This window comes from Rutidosis leptorrhynchoides, chromosome 6, assembly GCF_046630445.1.
Source record: "Rutidosis leptorrhynchoides isolate AG116_Rl617_1_P2 chromosome 6, CSIRO_AGI_Rlap_v1, whole genome shotgun sequence".
NCBI classification, from domain to species: domain Eukaryota; kingdom Viridiplantae; phylum Streptophyta; class Magnoliopsida; order Asterales; family Asteraceae; genus Rutidosis; species Rutidosis leptorrhynchoides.
Window position 1 is genome coordinate 334,002,250 of NC_092338.1, and position 18,379 is coordinate 334,020,628.

At 36.4% G+C, this 18,379-nt stretch overlaps 1 protein-coding gene across 1 annotated transcript; it reads right to left on the reverse strand.

Annotated features, from left to right (window-relative positions):
• Positions 1-1,722: 1,722 nt before the first annotated feature.
• On the reverse strand, positions 1,723-3,432 carry LOC139852560 (UPF0481 protein At3g47200-like). The gene has a single exon (XM_071841856.1). It carries the CDS (start codon positions 3,260-3,262, stop codon positions 1,967-1,969), a length of 1,296 nt encoding a protein of 431 aa, XP_071697957.1. The 5' UTR covers positions 3,263-3,432; the 3' UTR covers positions 1,723-1,966.
• Positions 3,433-18,379: the final 14,947 nt, after the last annotated feature.

An 18,379-nucleotide genomic window follows, 5' to 3' on the forward strand; every position in this document is an offset into this window, starting at 1 on the left:
CTAAAAGCACATTAACCGCTTAGCAACAGAAAGCTAGACGGATCAATTACAGATTGATCCACAGATTGATTGAGGCCACCCCACGGATCTCTCATCCGTGTTCTGGGTCTGCAGGGATTACTTCCTGAGGGCAAACATCAATCAACATACTATCACTCTACGCTAGGCGGATATTGTTCTGTACTGGTACCTTACACCCGCTATACGAAAAATCGTACAAACAGGGATAAACCCACAAATAATGAGAAAAGTGATCCAGAAAAATAATATAGTACTTTAAACCACTAAGACTCGGGATGGGAGAAGTTCACAAATCCGAGTGAACGATTTCAAATAAAGAATTGACTTTAGATGTAGATATAGAAAAAGGAAGTCTGACATGTTTTCCAAGCTGACAAGCATGACAAAGCAATGGAGATTTTGTTTTTGTACAAACTGTTGCATTACTGGAAACGAGACGACGAAATACATCACCGCTTGGATGACCAAGACGTTGGTGCCAAGTTGTTGGTGTGGTGAGAATAGCTTGTTGAACTGGCTTCGAGACAGGTGTAGTGAAAGGATACAGATCTCTGGTGCTATCACATCGGAGGAGTTGACGAGTAAAAAAATCTTTTACAGAAAATCCAAATTCATCAAATTCAACATAAACTTTGTTATCACGATACAATTGTCGAACAGAAATAAGGTTTTTGACAATCTTAGGAGTGACAAGGACATTATTAAGGTGAAGGGGGCGATGGATGTTGGGCAACAAGCTATGGCCAGTGTTGGTGACAGGAATTGGATTCCCATCACCTACCATGACAGAGTATAGTACTTAAATTATTAGTGCTTGATGTAAGATGAGAAGATGCACCTGTGTCCATAGTCCAATCCGCAGAATTGCTATACTGACTGCCCCAATTAGTGGATTGAGGTGCTGTGCGTTGATGAGTTTGTTGGTTGTAAAAAACTTATTGTGGCTCAAATCCAGGAGGCCCAGAAGCGTTTAATATTTGTGATTGTTGGGATTTTCCATATAGCTCTAATAAACTTTGTTGGGCTTGTATAACCTGGAACAGTTGTGCGTGAGTTAATCGAGTAGGCTTTTGCGGCTTGCTTCTACTTCTCATGGTAATGAATCAATGAGTAGAGTTAATTGCAGTTGGTATTTGTGGTGTAGCGCGCGCGCGCGTACACACACACAAAAAGGCGATTTATATCTTTGTTTTGGTTGAAAGGGATTGGTTGATTTTAATGATGGATCGAATCAATAAAATTGTGATTTAGTTTTCTGGCACATGGGTATAATAAGATAAGGATGAAGTGGAAAACTACTATTGGATAATGAATTATATAGATAGATGAAGGTTCCCACTGTATTCTTAAAAAAACGTAAAAAAAAAAAAATAGGATTAAAGGTATGATCGGAGTAGCAATATCAGTAAAGAAAGAAAAATATTTTTAGGTGTTGGGAAGGAAGGTAGGTACGGCTCTTGATACCATGAAAGATTAAGATTGATCATATTATTGCTTGAGAAACATGTTACATAGAGATATTATTATATATAGGTTAAACCGACCTAATTATCTCCTATAATCATGGACACAATAATAACAATAATTATGAGTAGATTGACTAGTCAATGGTCAATCTTCTAACAAAGGTAAGTGCCAAGAATAATGGTTAACACTAATGATAGAGGTATGTCTAGACTTTAAGTGAATACTGAAGACTCATTTGTTGAGTGCATTCATATATATCGTTAAAACTACCGACTCATTGATAAAGTACATAAACTATATGTCTTGAATAGCAAAGTATTTACAAAGTTGCAATAAATTTAAAACAAAAACTACTGAATACAATCAATATAGTTACATCATGAGCTTATTCATATTTGACTAACATAGTAAAAAATAGCCTAGAAATTTAAACATGCTCATAACCACGTAGTAGCACCACCTGATCGAAACAGCCATCTCATTTATGATAGTACGGATATACAGTGTAAAATGTTTGGAGACCAGCAAGAGATAGCAACATAAAAGCCGCAAAAGCCGAAATTGCAGCCCATGGGCTCTCAAAATAAGTATGCTTAAACCCGGCCCAGCCCACGTGCCACCCATTCTTACAATAGTCATTTACTTCACTAAACAACCCTTGTAAGTAATTCTTCTTGACATCAAATGCTACATCTTTCCCAACATATTTGAAGAATTTTGCAATCTCTTTATCCGTACCAAAATAATTTTCAATAATTTTATTTTCAGTAAGTAAACTTACATCAGTTGAGGTGTTCATGATACATCCCATAAACACAACATATGTTGTAATGTCTTTCGAGCAATGATGATAACATTGCTCAAAAGCCACGCAATTCAATATAAATGAGCTATAAAAATCATCCAAATTTATTTTAGGAATTAAAAGGGTACCATTTAGAAACTCGATATCCAAAAAACTATCGGCTTGATGATTAGCCTTAAACTTGACCCCCGCGATCACAAGTTTGGTCGCGGGCTGGATGAGTGTAAGGGGAGGTTTTTCGGAGTTCTCATCCGAAATCCTATTTTTAGCATTTATATAACTCATTCTAAAAAAATCAAGTAAATGCTTTCCATCAAGATTTTTATATTTTTTCAATACTTGTTGTTGTCTATCAACCATGTGATTGAAAAAGTCAAGGATTAAAGATGGAAGTGTTTTAGCATCGGAATTAGACTCGTGAAACAACTTTTGTAAAACGAAAAATGGTATTTGATTTTCAATTTTCAATAAATCTCTCGTTAGAAATGGAGACACCCACCCCATTTTAAAAACAGGATCCTCTGGATCAGATTGAACCAATTTCCCAACTTTTCGAAACAATTCAATCAAAAAAATCCCATCAAGCACCATCATTTTCGCAAGTTCATTGGTACTAAAGCGATCAAGTGACTCTGAATAGCTTTCTCGAATTTGAACGTCCATCGACACTATTATATCCATGAAATTCTTAAGTGGCTTACCTATTCTTGTGATCATATCATTGAGAAACCTCCATTTATGTTCTTGTATCATTTCAAGATCCTTGTTTCCATAATGATATGGGCCAATCGAAACAATTCGAGGTCGATAAGCTTCTTTGTTGATGTCTACTAGACCTTGAGGGACTCTAAATATGCAACAAGAACTTTTCCCGGCTAATTTGTGAAGTAGTTTTGGTGGTTGTTTCATTTGGGTAGTCATGAGCTCCACTTCTTGATCCATGGTGATAACATGATCATTATTATTCATATTTTTTGAAATTCTTGATTTTAGTGTTTGAGAGATGATGATTGGAGACAAGTAGTGGGTAAGGGATATGAAGAAAATTGGATTGAACAAGTCAACTGTTTTGAAGTTGCATTATTTTTTCGTTGTAGATTCCTTCTGAAAAATGTTAAAGAACAAGTGGAAGGAGAAAGTAATGAAAAAAGACCAAGACTTTGCGCGTGGAAATTTATGGGAAAGTGAATTTAATTTATATTATATCTTGTATAAAAAGACCAAGACCCAAACTAGCAGCGGTGTTTGGGCAAGGTTTTAAAACACACGAGATGGAGCAAATAGGTGATGACTTTGAAAGGTTAAATGGGTTAAAACCGAGTCGAGATGGACTTTGACGAACGTTAACTTATAAATATTATATATGTTTTTTATAATGTTTTGTATAAGTAATATAAATAATATAATTATAATAATCTTTGTGAAAAAATATGTAAGTTGGTATTTTTTTTTTCCAGCTAATTTTGAAAGCTTGATATTTTCGTTTACACTAGAACAAGGCCAGATAAAAAGTCAACTTTTGATCAAAGTCGGCCAAATTTTCCCGACTTTGATCTAACTTTTTGAGTTGACCGACTAATAATACGTTTTGGGTGAAACAAATCGGTCTAGTTACCAAACAACCGCAATGGCTATGGCAGCAGACATTGCATCCGTCATTTGCAACAATGTGTTTGTGTAAATGACTCGTCCAAATCCATTTGGACGAATACATCATTCATTGATTTCATAGTGAGGTTTTGACCTCTATATGATACGTTTTATAAACATTGCATTCTTTTGAAAAGGCACACCATAAATGAATATCTAATTCCAAGGTCTTTGACATCTGATGATTTCTACATATAGACAATCACCGTAAATAATAGTTTACAATACTACATCTGTTGACAATGCAGTCAAAATAAGATACATGGTGATGATTTTGTGAATGCAAAGTTTTCTCGAATAAAGCATGTATGACTCCATGCACATAGCTTGTATAACGTATAAGCAAACAGCGGAAGACTTCTAGGAACCTGAGAATAAACATGCTTAAAAGTGTCAACACAAAGGTTGGTGAGTTCATAGTTTTAATGTTGCGCATAATCTGTATATAAAGGTGGATCACAAGATTTCAGTTGTTTCATCCGAAACGTTTATCAAAAGATTCTACGTAACAGAGCACCCTGGTAACTAAACTTTAACGTTATAATAAGTACCCCTGTTTTAACATACATGCAACCAACATGTATAATACACACAATCCAACGTGTACTAACCTCAAATAGTATACGTCTGTTTTATAGGTCAGGCTAGGGTTTCTATAACTGGAACAGACGGGGATGTCAAGCCCTATGGATCTATATATAACTACTCGCGCCCACCAGTTCTTATAACCGGCAGTTACTAGTTACCAAAGCTAAGGGATTTTCATTTCAAACTCGGTGTAGAATTTAGTATGTACTTGTATCCATTGCGTTTAAAATAAAGTGCATATATTCTCAGCCCAAAAATATAGATTGCAAAAGCAATTAAAAGGGGAGCAAATGAAACTCACCTTAGCAGCACATATGGTCATTCACCGAAATGTGACCGAAACTTGGAATGCAAAATAACCGTAGATCTCAACGTATCAATATTGTGATTCAATATTGTAGGAAAGTACGTAGGCGCAACGGAGATGATAAACACTAGGTTTGACTTGCGAATAATACCCATGAACATTACCCATAACCTCCATAGCTATAACCCATAGTTTCCTTAGCTTTGACTCATTTGAAAACTCGGTTTGAAATCATTTGAGCAGTACTTCGTCGTAGTATTTTATGTATAATACTAATAATAATAATATTAATACTACTGATAATAATAATAATAATAATAATAATAATAATAATAATAATAATAATAATAATAATAATAATATAATACAGAGTAATTTATGTGTGTGTGTGTGTCGAAGCAGAAATGTGCGAGCTTTATAGATGTTTGCTGAGATTGATCCCCATGCGATCGCATGGGTTTCATGCCCATTTGCTATGTGATCGCATGGCCAGCTGATACGCACCCAATATGTTTTGTTTTCTTGTTTGTCGACATAGTATTCACTGTATCAAATAGTGTTTACTGTAGCAATAGTACGGTAGCAAATAGTGTTTCACTGTAGCAAATAGTATTTACTGAAGCAAGGTCGTCATTACTGTAGCAAATAGTGTTTTACTGTAACAAATAGTATTTATTGAAGCAAAGTCGTTTTTACTGTAGCAAATAGTGTTTTACTGTAGCAAATAGTGTTTTACTTGTTCATCTTAAACGTTTTAGTTAACTTATCTAAATATCAATCGAATCAATAAACGAATGTTACCATCGTTTACTAAATAACTTAAAATTATATATCTTTATATATCTTTATTTAATATACATAAATCAGTTTTTAAATACGCATTGCAAGTTATTTGTGAATACTTAATATTCCAACTTATTGTGTGTATATATATATATATATATATATATATATATATATATATATATATATATATATATATATATATATATAGATGTTCGTGAATCGTCGGTTAATAGTCAAAGGTTAACTGAATATATAACATTAGTTCAAAAATTTTGAGAATCAATATACAGACTTTGCTTATCGTGTCGGAATGTAACATCCCAAAATTTTAAGATAATATTTTATGAGAATTTATTAATGATTTAGTTTGTTTTAGTGTTATCTTATGTGAAATAATTATTATGAATGGATGGTATGGTTTAATGAAATAAATGGACAATAGTTAATGTTTGTTGGTTAAGTTGAAAGGGGACTAGTGATGCAAAGTTAATTTAAGGACCTCCCTTAATATGGTTTTGGTGGGGAGGGTAGAAAATGCAATTTGAGCAAAGTTGTTTTAATAAAAGAAAAAATTAAACACTGATAATTCATTTTATCAGTTGTAAAAAAAATACAGAGAGTGTGAATGTGTGTGTGTATATGTCGACTTTGGCAAGGAGGAAGAAGAGGGAAGCTCCAACTAAGAAATTGTGTTCATGCAATTATAAACTTGTGAAATCTAAGGCACTCTAAGCATCCTAGCAAGTTTTATTTCTTCAAATTCTTCTTCTTTGTGCACAATTAGGGTTCTTGAATCCTAAAAGACAAGGTATGAATATTCTTAAGTTTTGTATCACAATTATTGAGTGTTTGTGATGAGTTTTATGCTTAAAGGTTGTTGTTTGTTGAAGCTATGCACATTTGAATGATTTAGAACGAATTTGTTGGTAATTTTGGGAGTGAGTTCAAGTATGAACTTGCATTTTGAGTAAAGGATATGAATATGGTGAATTTGGTGGTGTTCTAGCTTAATTTCTAGTAATGCACACCAAGTGTTTGATAAAATGCCTCAATGAAGAGTCTATGTGTTCTAGCTAGTAATTTTGAAGAAGATTGCTCATGTATGAATTGTGGTTAATGTAATAAGCTATGAAATTTGGATGATTGATAATTTAGGGTTGTTAGTAATGGAAATGGATTTATGCATATTTGATGAGTAATGGAAGAATTGAAGGAAATTGCATGTTATGTTCATAATAGATGAATTTGAGATTTGCATGATTAAGGAAATGAGATTTACTTGATAATGATGTTATAAGGAAGTTATAATGCTATGGTTGTATGTGTTCATGTGTATTTGGATGTAATTAGGGAATTAAGTAAATGTGTAAATGAATGGATGTGTTAAAAGCTTGTGAAAGTTGTGATTTTGATTTAGTTGTGTTATTAATGAGATTAGCTCATGTATAGGTGCTAATCAAGGTAAGGGAGCTTCAAGTGACCAAGGAACTTCGTTTAATCAAGGTGAGTTATATGGGGTAATATGGGCGGGTCAAAGGTGATCATAGAATCCATGATCACAAGTTATGTAATAGAAATTTTTATAAATTGTTCTATGCTTTGAGCTTAACTATGCAGGAGTACTTATGGTTGTTTTTGGATACGATATATGGTAACAAGGGTGACTTAATACTCCCGGATTGCATCCGTGCAAGAGGGTGGCGATTAAGTTCACTAGTTAAAAAGCTTAGACTCTACGTCTATGTTAATGTGTAAAGCTTAGACCTTGTGTCTATGTTAAGATGTAAAGCTTAGACTTTGTGTCTATGTTAAGATGTAAAGCTTAGACTTTGTGTCTATGTTAAGATGTAAAGCTTAGACTTTGCGTCTATGTTAATGTGTAAAGCTTAGACCTTGTGTCTATGTTAAGATGTAAAGCTTAGACTTTGTGTCTATGTTAAGATGTAAAGCTTAGACTTTGTGTCTATGTTAAGATGTAAAGCTTAGACTTTGTGTCTATGTTAAGGTGTAAAGCTTAGACTTGTTGTCTATGTCTAAATTACGTAATGAGTTTGGATTCATATCCATGTTATGAGTAAGCTTGGACGATGTCCATATAACGTGTTAGTTTGAACTTACACATATGATAATGTTTTAAGGTTGAAATATGTATATGTTATGTATCAAGAATTGGCTATGACTAGGAGGCAAGTTGATCAAGTTCGAATTACGAAATCAACCTTCGGGTTGGAAGGTTATGGTTGTGTTTACGATTATGTTTATGTTTTAAGTTTAAGATACGCACTTACCCTTAACTCACTAAGCGTTTTGCTTACCCCGCTATGTTGTTAATGTTTGCTAGGTTCTTATGCGTTGCGAAGATTTGGGACATCAAGGTTGTAGGAGAACAATCGGCATTTATCAAGTGGTATGCAAGTCTCTTAATTGAATCTAGCTTCACGATAACCGCTTATGAACGCCAAGAGTCAAATGTGTATTAAGACAAAAGATGTTTAAATCATGTTTTGAAACTAAGTGCTAAATTCGGTATTTTGGGTCAAAAGAGACACGTTTATATTGGACTACGGGTCGTGTGCGACCAAGTAATAATCGTGTTTCTAAATGATGAATGTAAGTCTTAGAAGTTTAGCTTGTTTATGTATTCTGTTGTCGAAACGGTTTGAGAAATGATGAAATGTTAAAATGTGAAAATTTTGGTTTAAGTTCAAAGTTGCAGGTCAGGACCTGGACCCGTGTTGGGTCGCGCCGCGGCAAGAGGCTTCGCGCCGCGGCAATACAAAGCATTTGAAATCAGAACTTGAGTTAAGAAGGCAATTTTTACAGTGATATGTCGCGCCGCGACAGTATGGGCCGCGCCGCGGCATAAGCCGTGGTCAGGCCAGATGTTTAACTTTTTTAAAAAAAAAAAAAAATTACTCGTTTCAAGGCGTTAAACGGAAACATATAAAGATTAAGTTTAAATTTGGTCGAAAATTTTCGGGTCGTCACAGTTTGGGTTAGGTTCGTATTAATGGGTGGAAGTACTCGACTAAAAGATAGCTAATTAGCAGGGTCGTCTCCTTTCGAGATGTAAATATGGGCCCTTATTGTTTAGGACAAATGCGGAGCTTTTCAGGAATAGGGAGGGGTCGTAGCCCCCCGAAAAAAATGAAATTTGTAATCCTTTAAATTGAAAATGTTTGAGCTTTTTGAATCAACTAAATTAGAGTGTGTATGAAGGATATATGATCAAACTACAGATCTTTTCTCATTTATGGCTATCGAGTAAAGGCAAGAAGGTAAATGGAGTGTTTGAAGATTGGAAGACTGATCCCCGAAAATTAATGAATCCAATATAAAGGATGTAAATCGTGTAGTTTATTTGATCTGGTGGTTTGATTTGTTTCTTATTTCAATTAGCTCCATGAAATTTACACGTTTCTTGCGTGCTAATTTTTATAGAATTCTTGCTTTCCAAAAAAATATCAAATTGGTGAACGCATAATAATTGTCATTGTTTTGGTCATATCTCCTTCATACGAATTCAAATTAATTAGTTGATTCAAAAGATCAAATGTTTGTAACTTAAAATGCTACAAGTTTCTATTTTGAGGTTACCTTAAGTTCAGATCGCCTCGTCCGGTAGAGGCCCTATCTTGTCAAAGATATCACTAACGTACTAAAAATTATACTATACGCTAAAGTCTATACTATACGCTAAAGTCATTTTTGTCTTTATAATAAAACATATCATATCTGGCTCTTTTAAAAAAAAAAAAATAATAATTCAAACTCCATCACTTAATGATAAAAGAGACATGTTAACTTGAGCTTGTTATATCTAGTAGTTGGGCTGAAACAATAATTTACTATCTTTCTAAGCTCATAATATGAAACTAGCTAATCACAATGTAAAATCTTTGTTTGAATAATATTTAACTATTATACATAAAATTAAAATAAATGCATTACGGAGTACTTTATTTCAAAATTATGGGCCCCACTTAAATTTTAAACTATGTTCGATGGCATAATTTGCACATATATCGTAGACTTTTCTAGAAATTAATTAATTAATGCGTATAAAGGTTCGAACCTTATTCAGATGGACATTTTTTATTCGAAATATCATTAAGGGTTTGTAAATAGTATGGGCTTCCATATATTTTGGGCCTCAAATTTAGTTTTAGAAGTAAAAATGTTGAAGCTTGTATTTGTATAATTGAGTGAAATAAATGAAAATATTTTTTTTCTAAGAATAATAAGATAATATATATATATTTTTTTTTAAATGAGATTTTACGGTATCCATTCATACAACCTGTCCAAATTTTTTGTGAACTCGTCATGACCGATTTTCAACCATGGCTGGGAAATTTTTAAATGTACTGGCGGGTTGGCATCGCACGAGTTTGGACAAGATTTGTGTGAACTCGAGTTTAGAGTAATTGAACCATTTGGATCCATTGTCGGTTGACTTTTTTTCGATACGTACTAGTGTAGTGAATCGCGCGAACTCACACATAATTTGCGCTTGTTCGCAGGTAGTGCGAACTCATACATATTTTTCACAATTTGTAGACCATGTATAAATTAAAATGTATGACCCATGAACTCACACAAATTTTGTGCGAGTTTGTGTGAACTCACTACACTAGTACATACAAAAATTTCGCTTCAATGATTGAGGGAAACAAGCATAATCCTACTAGACCACTTTTTGACATCTATTACATAAACTTACAAAAACATATCAATTCAGTGGCGGAGCCACATGTCCTTTGATGGAGTCATACGACACCATCAAAAAAGTGTGAACTAGTAGTATTTGATTTCATAGAGGTAGAAGTTTTGGAGTCTTGAAATTTTACCCCGTCTCACTTTAACAAAAGCTCCACTAGACAAATATTATATTTAGTAATACAATATGCATTTTCTTTTGTAAATTAGATTGTGTTGGAAATTACGGCCTCACTAATTCTCAACAAACGCTCAATGAAAAACAGTAAAGAAATAAGAACAATCTATAACACAAGAATTTAACGTGAAAACTCCAAAACAGGAGAAAAATCACGGGCCTCCAAAGAGAGAAATACACTATATCACAAATTGTTACAATGACATAGACGACTTTCTTAAGCCAACTACACTCTCCAAAGTATTTAACTAATATAACTTTCAAACAAGAGTAAGAAAGAAACAAATAATCAAATACTTAAAGTGTATTGATTGGTGCAAGTTGGAATGAATCCCATGAACTCCTTTTATAAACAAGTCATCCACCTCCAACTTCTTCCTCTCACTAATGTGGGACAACATCATTTTATATTCAAAGAGGTTACACCTCTTTTCTTCCATCTACCAATGTGGGACAAGTAACAATATCATTTTCTATCAAAAATAAACCAACAAATCTCCACCTTTTTTTATAGAAAAAGATAACTATACTTCCATATTGCAAAGATAACCGACGCAGATGCTTCCTCAACAACAACTTCAAGATCCTCATCTTCATGCCATTGATATTATCTCCCAAGAGACAAAAGTTGCATCCTCATCGAACATTGTCAAGACCCGACAATCATTGTCTTCACAGACAATCATAACTCTTAACAGAATTATCATACCCCACCATAAAGAGTATCACACTTAGAATATCACATTCCAAGCATTTCACCTTGGCACATGTTGTATAACCAGCTGAACAGTTATGGTGTAACTTCCTGTTTGGCTTTCCCTAGAAAGTTTCATCAGCTACAACATCCGTTTCCACCACACAACCTGCATCAACGCCAAACCAATGCCCATGTGCAATTGTAGAACCGCTAACGAACATCCCTTTCCATGGTGGCGCGGACACACCATGAGGATGACGTGACTTTAGAGGAATTCGTCACTCCCCGTAACAACGGAGACAATGTTAGCGTCTCTGGAGCCATTTGTCGGATTAGCTCAACCTGGACAATTAACCCTTACATGCCCAGTCTTCCCGCACTTCCAGCATACCAGATTCTTTTCGGAGTTTCTCTTCCGTTTATCCGAACACAACAGTACCGTACTTTCTGAAGACGAGACCCCGTTACCTTCCAGTCTTTTCTCCTCAAGTAGAAGCTTGCTAGCAACGTATTCAAACTTCAGAGTTTCTTTCCCATACATCAAAATAGGTTTCATGTGCTCATAGAATAATGATAAAGATAATATCAATCTTAAAGCGTTATCTTCGTCATCAACTTTAACTCCAATAGCCTCCAGTTCCGAAACAATACCATTCAGAATACTCAGATGATCTGAAATCTTTGAACCCCCATCCATACGCAAAGTATGAAATTGTTCTTTAAGACAACCGATTTGAGATTCCCTTGCCCTGGTACAACTTCTCTGACTTATCCCAAAGTTCCTTAGCCGTTGATAACATTTGCACATTTGCAAGCACATTCTTTGCAAGACACAAACGAATCGCACTTGCCGCCCTCAAAACTATTTCATCCCATTCTTCTTCATCGAACTTACAGCAAGAATCACTGCCGGAAACAAAGGTGAGTTTACCTTTCAAAGTCTTGTGTAAACCGGATTGAATCAACACATCATTGACTTGAACTTGCCACAAGCCAAAATTGATCCTCCCATCAAATTCTCTACATCAAACCTCATTGAACTGAACTTCGACATCGTATCCGTATCCTAAGAACAACACTTTCTTTGATTTTTCCCACGTTTCGACTGGTCGACAGATGTAGTGGAGTGGCGCAAAAGATCTGTTGAATTGGAAAATCCAACACCCGGTCCACAACAAATTCTCGACACCACTTACTCCGAATCAGAAAAAATATTGTCTAACCAGATACCCTATACGATCAATAGAACTCGTTTCTGATGTGGACGATTCACTCTCGTGGCAACCACATAGCATACTCCGACTCCTATAACCGAGACCCCCCGTCAAACCTGACGCTCTGATACCAGTTGTTGGGAAATTATGGCCTCACTAATTCCCAACAAACGCCCAAAGAAAAACAGTAAATAAATAAGAACAATCCACAACACAAGAATTTACCGTGGAAACTCCAAAACAAGAGAAAACCCACGGGCCCCCAAAGAGAGACTTACACTATATCACAAATTATTACAATGACATAGACGACTCTCTTAAACCAACTACACTCTCTAAACTCTCAAACAAGAGTAAGAAAGAAAGAAATAATCAAATACTTAAAGTGTATTAATTGGTGCAAGTTGAAATGAATCCCATGAGCTCCTTTTATAACCAAGTCTTCCACCTCTAACTTCTTCCTCCCACCGATGTAGGACAACATCATTTTATATTCAAAGAGGTTACACCTCTTTTCTTCCATCTACTAATGTGGGACAAGTAACCATATCATTTTCTATCAAAAATAAACCAACAGATTGGAAACCCATTCCTAAATGCATCTTATAGTTGATAGAATATATATATACCAAGATATATCGGTACTTATATGTGTCGAAAACTTAATAAAACGACAATTACAAAACAGTTCGTCCAAATTCTGTCCCTAAATCTCATATTTACTGACGCATTTTTGATGACCTTATATTGATTATACATAAAATGTTAAGTGACTTAAAAAATTCATGGAACTACGTCCCTATTTTTTGACGGATTAGGGATGACAATAAAACAATAATATGTATTTAACATTATAATTATTAGTATAATCGTCCGTTGTAAATCGGTCAAAAAACTTTACATTTAGGGACGGATCATCGATGGGTGCGTTGCCGTAGCTAATCCATGTTAGGATTTAGGACCCAAACAAGACAGGTGAATTATACTAATCACCATACCAACGAACGACAAACGAATAATAAAGCATAACGATAAATAAAAGCATAAAACGACACGAGATTTAACGTGGTTATATCCCAACTTCAAAACACGGAGAAGGGTTTACTCCACGGGCGCAAACCAGAGATTTTTCTTTATTATATTCGTGCACACATGTTAGGGTTATAATAGGGTGTTTATATAGGCAAATCTAAACAATAAAACAACTTAAAGAGCAAGAAAACACGTTTTTCCTCGTCAGGCTCCCGGATAGGCTTAAGCCGCGCCGCGGCTGGAGAGCCGCGCTATGGCTTAAAGCATGATTTTGAAACTGACAGCATTGCAACCTTCGAACCTCAATCCAAGTGTTGAGCCATGACGCGCCTTAATGAGCCACGGCGCGCCTTAACACTAAAACACACTTTTTCTTGTTGTTTTGATATCCTTCACACATCTAACAATCTCCCACTTGAAGGATGATCTAAACACAACCCATTTTATCAACCCATCTCTTTGTTTAAACAAAACCCACAATAAATCTAGACTAGTCGATTACCAATTCCTTTTAATACCGCCGGATGAGATACCCGAATCACGCTGCACTTCACTCGTTAGCCTACAAGCAAGTGAAGTTTTTCGACACCAAAAACACCGTTGAGTGATACTCCAATTTCATAGTTACTAGCTTGGGCCATCTCGGTCTCTATCGCCACCATCTTCTAACACAAAGATCACCTTCTTACACCAGAATACCAATTGAAGTATGCGACTTTTCAATTATAGGATTCTTTATGAGACTACATCGCCTCACCGATCACTATAGACATGTCCAATCCCGAACACACATGTCAATGTCACCCTCGTACAGGATTTCACCGTCTATCTATGATTTTCCTTTCCAGCAATCAGAAAATCCAACAGACGCCTTCGTAGACTCTTCATCAAGACTCCAGTGAGAACGCAGTCACAACCTCAAAATCTACTAACTTTTCAACGTTCCGCTTTCTCGCTGGTACACTGACCTCCTCATAGCTAAGAATTTCACAAACTCATCTTCTCATCCCAAGCACGCTCACACTGTACGAGTAAGAAATAAAACTGCGGCTACTCGAGAAGAAACTTGGTGCGAACCACCAGTCAGTCACAAATTTCTTTCCCATCGGAGAGTAAAATAAGTACTCGAAGCCCTAGTGTTACCCGAAATCATCACATTAATTTTGTGAACATTAGAGAACAACGTCGCATTATCATCTCCACAACTCCACTAGTCGACTAAATCCCACTAGCTCGATAACTTCCATCGGTTACCAAACTCACACCAAGTTCCCAACACCCCAATGATCCTAGAAAGCTCAAGTTCTGGGACTTACAAGATTATACACCCCTCTTCCATCACCTAAAGACTTTTAATTGATCACCCTTGAAGAAGAACCGCTCCCTTTGTTAAAACATCAACCAAGCCCGAAAAAGCGTTGAACCCGTTCTATCCGATACCCTTCGACAATCAATTTTCCTTGGTGACTAGGAACTCTAATCCACCCGCATATTCCATAAACACTAGAATAATGACCAACACCATTGGTCATCTCATTTCCAAACCCCGCAAGCACCAAACTTCCCCGATACTCCAACTATCAACTTTCAACCCGATGCATCTTGTTCGTTATTCAACCGCTCTAACCAGAGAGAAAAACACCCTCCTGAGCTTCCATAACAAACTCACATCTCTGACAACATAGCTCGCATCGCTCGAAGTTTCCGAGAAAAAATCATCTCGCACTCACATCTTCAAACCTGAAAAACTTCATCCTGAAAACTGCTCGGATTCGAAAAATCATATCTCAAGATTCAACGGTCAGATCAACCTCAAATTGTTACCACGTGTAGATTAGTAAGTATACTATCAACACACAAATAATAAAGTCGATCCAACGGTTAACGAACCTGCCACAAATTGTCTACTACAGCAGCTCTTGGAACTTCGAATTTGAAAGTTCAATCATTCTTTCGCACGAGATCGCAAAGAAAGAGACCTCAGATCTGACACCCAGATCTCCCAAAAAATCTCTTCGCAACGAACCCATTGACCCTACCTTGACTCCGTAACCCTTCGTGAAAAAAATCACCATCATGAGGCAATTAGCGTCCCGATTACAAAATAACTTTCAAGAACCGTCACCCGAATTTTGTGTGATCAACTCTCCCGGATACATAGACATATCTATGAGTTCATCGCAACCAACTAAGTTACCTAGTCTCGATATATGTTGCAAACAAAACCCCTCAGCCCGTCGTTTGATCTAACTTTGATGAAAAAACTGAATCATCAACCATATCGAAGAAACTTGCTTTCAAATTCGCCATCGCTCCGAAAGTCGAAACCTTGAGCTCTTGATACCACTTGTTAGGATTTAGGACCCAAACATGACAGGTGATTTATACTAATCACCATACCCACGAATGACAAACGAATAATAAAGCATAACGATAAATAAAAGCATAAAACAACACGGAAATTAACGTGGTAATATCCCAACTCCAAAACATAGAGAAGGGTTTACTCTACGGGCGCAAACTAGAGATTTTTCTTTATTATATTGGTGTACACATGGTAGGGTTACAATAGGGTGTTTATATAGGAAAATCTAAAAAAGGAAACAACTTAAAGAGCAAGAAAATGCGTTTTTCCTCGTCAGGCTCCCAGATAGGCTTAAGCCACGCCGCTGCTAGAGAGCCACGCCGTGGCTTAAAGCATGATTTTGAAACTGACAAAATTGTAACCTTCAAACCTCAATCCATGTGTTGAGCCATGAAGCGCCTTAATGAGCCACAACGGGCCTTGACACTAAAATGCACTTTTTCTTGTTGTTTTGATATCCTTCACACATCCAACAATCCGCCACCAAACCGTCATAAAAGATTAAATTAAGGATGGATTATCGACGGGTGTGTGGTAGTAGCTAATCCATCACTAAACAGTCATAAACGATCAAATTTAGGGACGGATCACCGACGGACGTGTTGCCGTAGCTAATCATTCGTTAAACCGTCGCAAATATGTATCAAGTTAATAATTTGTATGTTCGTTGGATAGTCATCGAAAAATCGTTGGTATTTTGGGACGGAATTCTTGGTCGTATCCCTAGCTAATTCCAGATTTTATAGTAATGAATCTAATTAATTTCACGAGTTACTTGAAGATACAACTCCACCGAGTAATTTTACAGTTACTAATTGTAACTTTTAAGAGGTATTATCTAACCGGTTGATATCGTTCCATTTATATATGTTTTATTTCGTGATATCTACCTCACTTTGTTCGGTTTTTGACTATCTCGGGGCCTATTTTGTGTGCTATCGAGCTAAATGGTAAATTAAGGGCTAAGGAGTTAATTTGGTATAAAATTGACCAAATCCTGGGCAAAATTGGCTAAGGAAGTAAAAAGTGCAGAATCAGCATCAAAAGCGCCGCTCCTCATCCTAGAGCGCCGCTCCTGGGGAGTAAAAGCGTCGCACCTATTGAGAAAGCGACGTTCTCATGCACATTTCTGCTCCATTCTTCATAAGTGAGCAAAAGCGCCGTTCCTACAGCAAAAGCGCCGCTCCTATCTGGTCAAAAGCGTCGCTCCTACAACAAAAGTGTCATCCCTGATTTGAGCCAAAAGCGCTGTTCTTCATCAAAATCGCCGCTCTTCATTAAAGCCAAAAGCACCGTGATATCGGTTAAAAAGTCACGTTTTCACCCCAGTATTAAGGCCCAAAAACAAGAAAGATTCGAACTTTATTGGCAAAATACCCACTTCGTTGGTTAGAATTGAAGAACAAGTAATTACGAAGATGATGCAAAAAGAATCAAGAGAATCGGAGCTAAAACGAAGATTCTAGAGCGAAAACGGCGAAAGACAAGAAATCAAGTTACGATCCAGGAAATCAGGCTGACCAGGCAAGCAAAACGGCCTGCCAAATTGCCTGCCAAATGGCTTACCTGGCTCAGAAACAGCCTGCGAAACGGGCTCAGCAAACGGCCCCAGCAAACGGGTTGGCTTGGCAAACGGCCTGCCAAACGGCCTGCCAGCCATTACAGGCAAAAATTAGGTTTATTTAAAGGGCATTTATCATTCATTTTCAACACACACTTCAATTCACTTCTTTCTCTCTCTTGTACAATGTTAGTCATACTTTCAAGGTCTTCGACTCCGTGCGGGAAACCCAGTACCCGGAGAAGAACATCGAAGATTGTATTAGGAGTAGTCTGGAGTCTTGAAGTTGTCACTTTTGTATTCAGAACTCGTTTAATCTATTGGTACTTCTATCCCTTGTCTTTATATAATGTCTTCCATTATTATGATTTGTGATATTGTTGCCATGATTAGTGAGTAGTTATCTTTAGTGTATGTTATGGCGTAATCAGTTATAATGCCGAAATTATGTTATGGTTTATGTATGTTGTCAAAATGATTTCCGATTATGCTTTGAACTCAATCGCTTTTCCAACTAATATAACGTAGTTATTGGCTCTGTTATTGGGAAGTCGCGAACCCCGAATCAGAGTACACTATCTGTTTCACCCCTTGGTAAGAGAAGTCTATCGGATACAACGTGAGTTTGACTGAGGCACACCAGTTGTAGTAAGTCCACCGAGCCTTGGATTCCGACTGAGGACTCTTTCGTAGTGAAACATCTAACTAGACCCCTAGTACATTGTTGGTCTTAAGACCATGCTGGTGTAGTCACCAAGCATATAAACTTCGTACGTGCATGCTAAAGCACAACGGTTGTTGTAAGATGCACCTCTGCTAAGTAGGGCCATGGAACACAGTTAGTGTTGACTAGTACACTTCACCATAACGCGGTCTCAAGCATTGCACCCCGCTTGAGGGATTCTTGGTTAATTAAGGAACTCTTTGTTCAAACACATAAAGGATTGGACTGTTAGAAAAACCGAACTTATTCATGGAAGTCAGCCTGA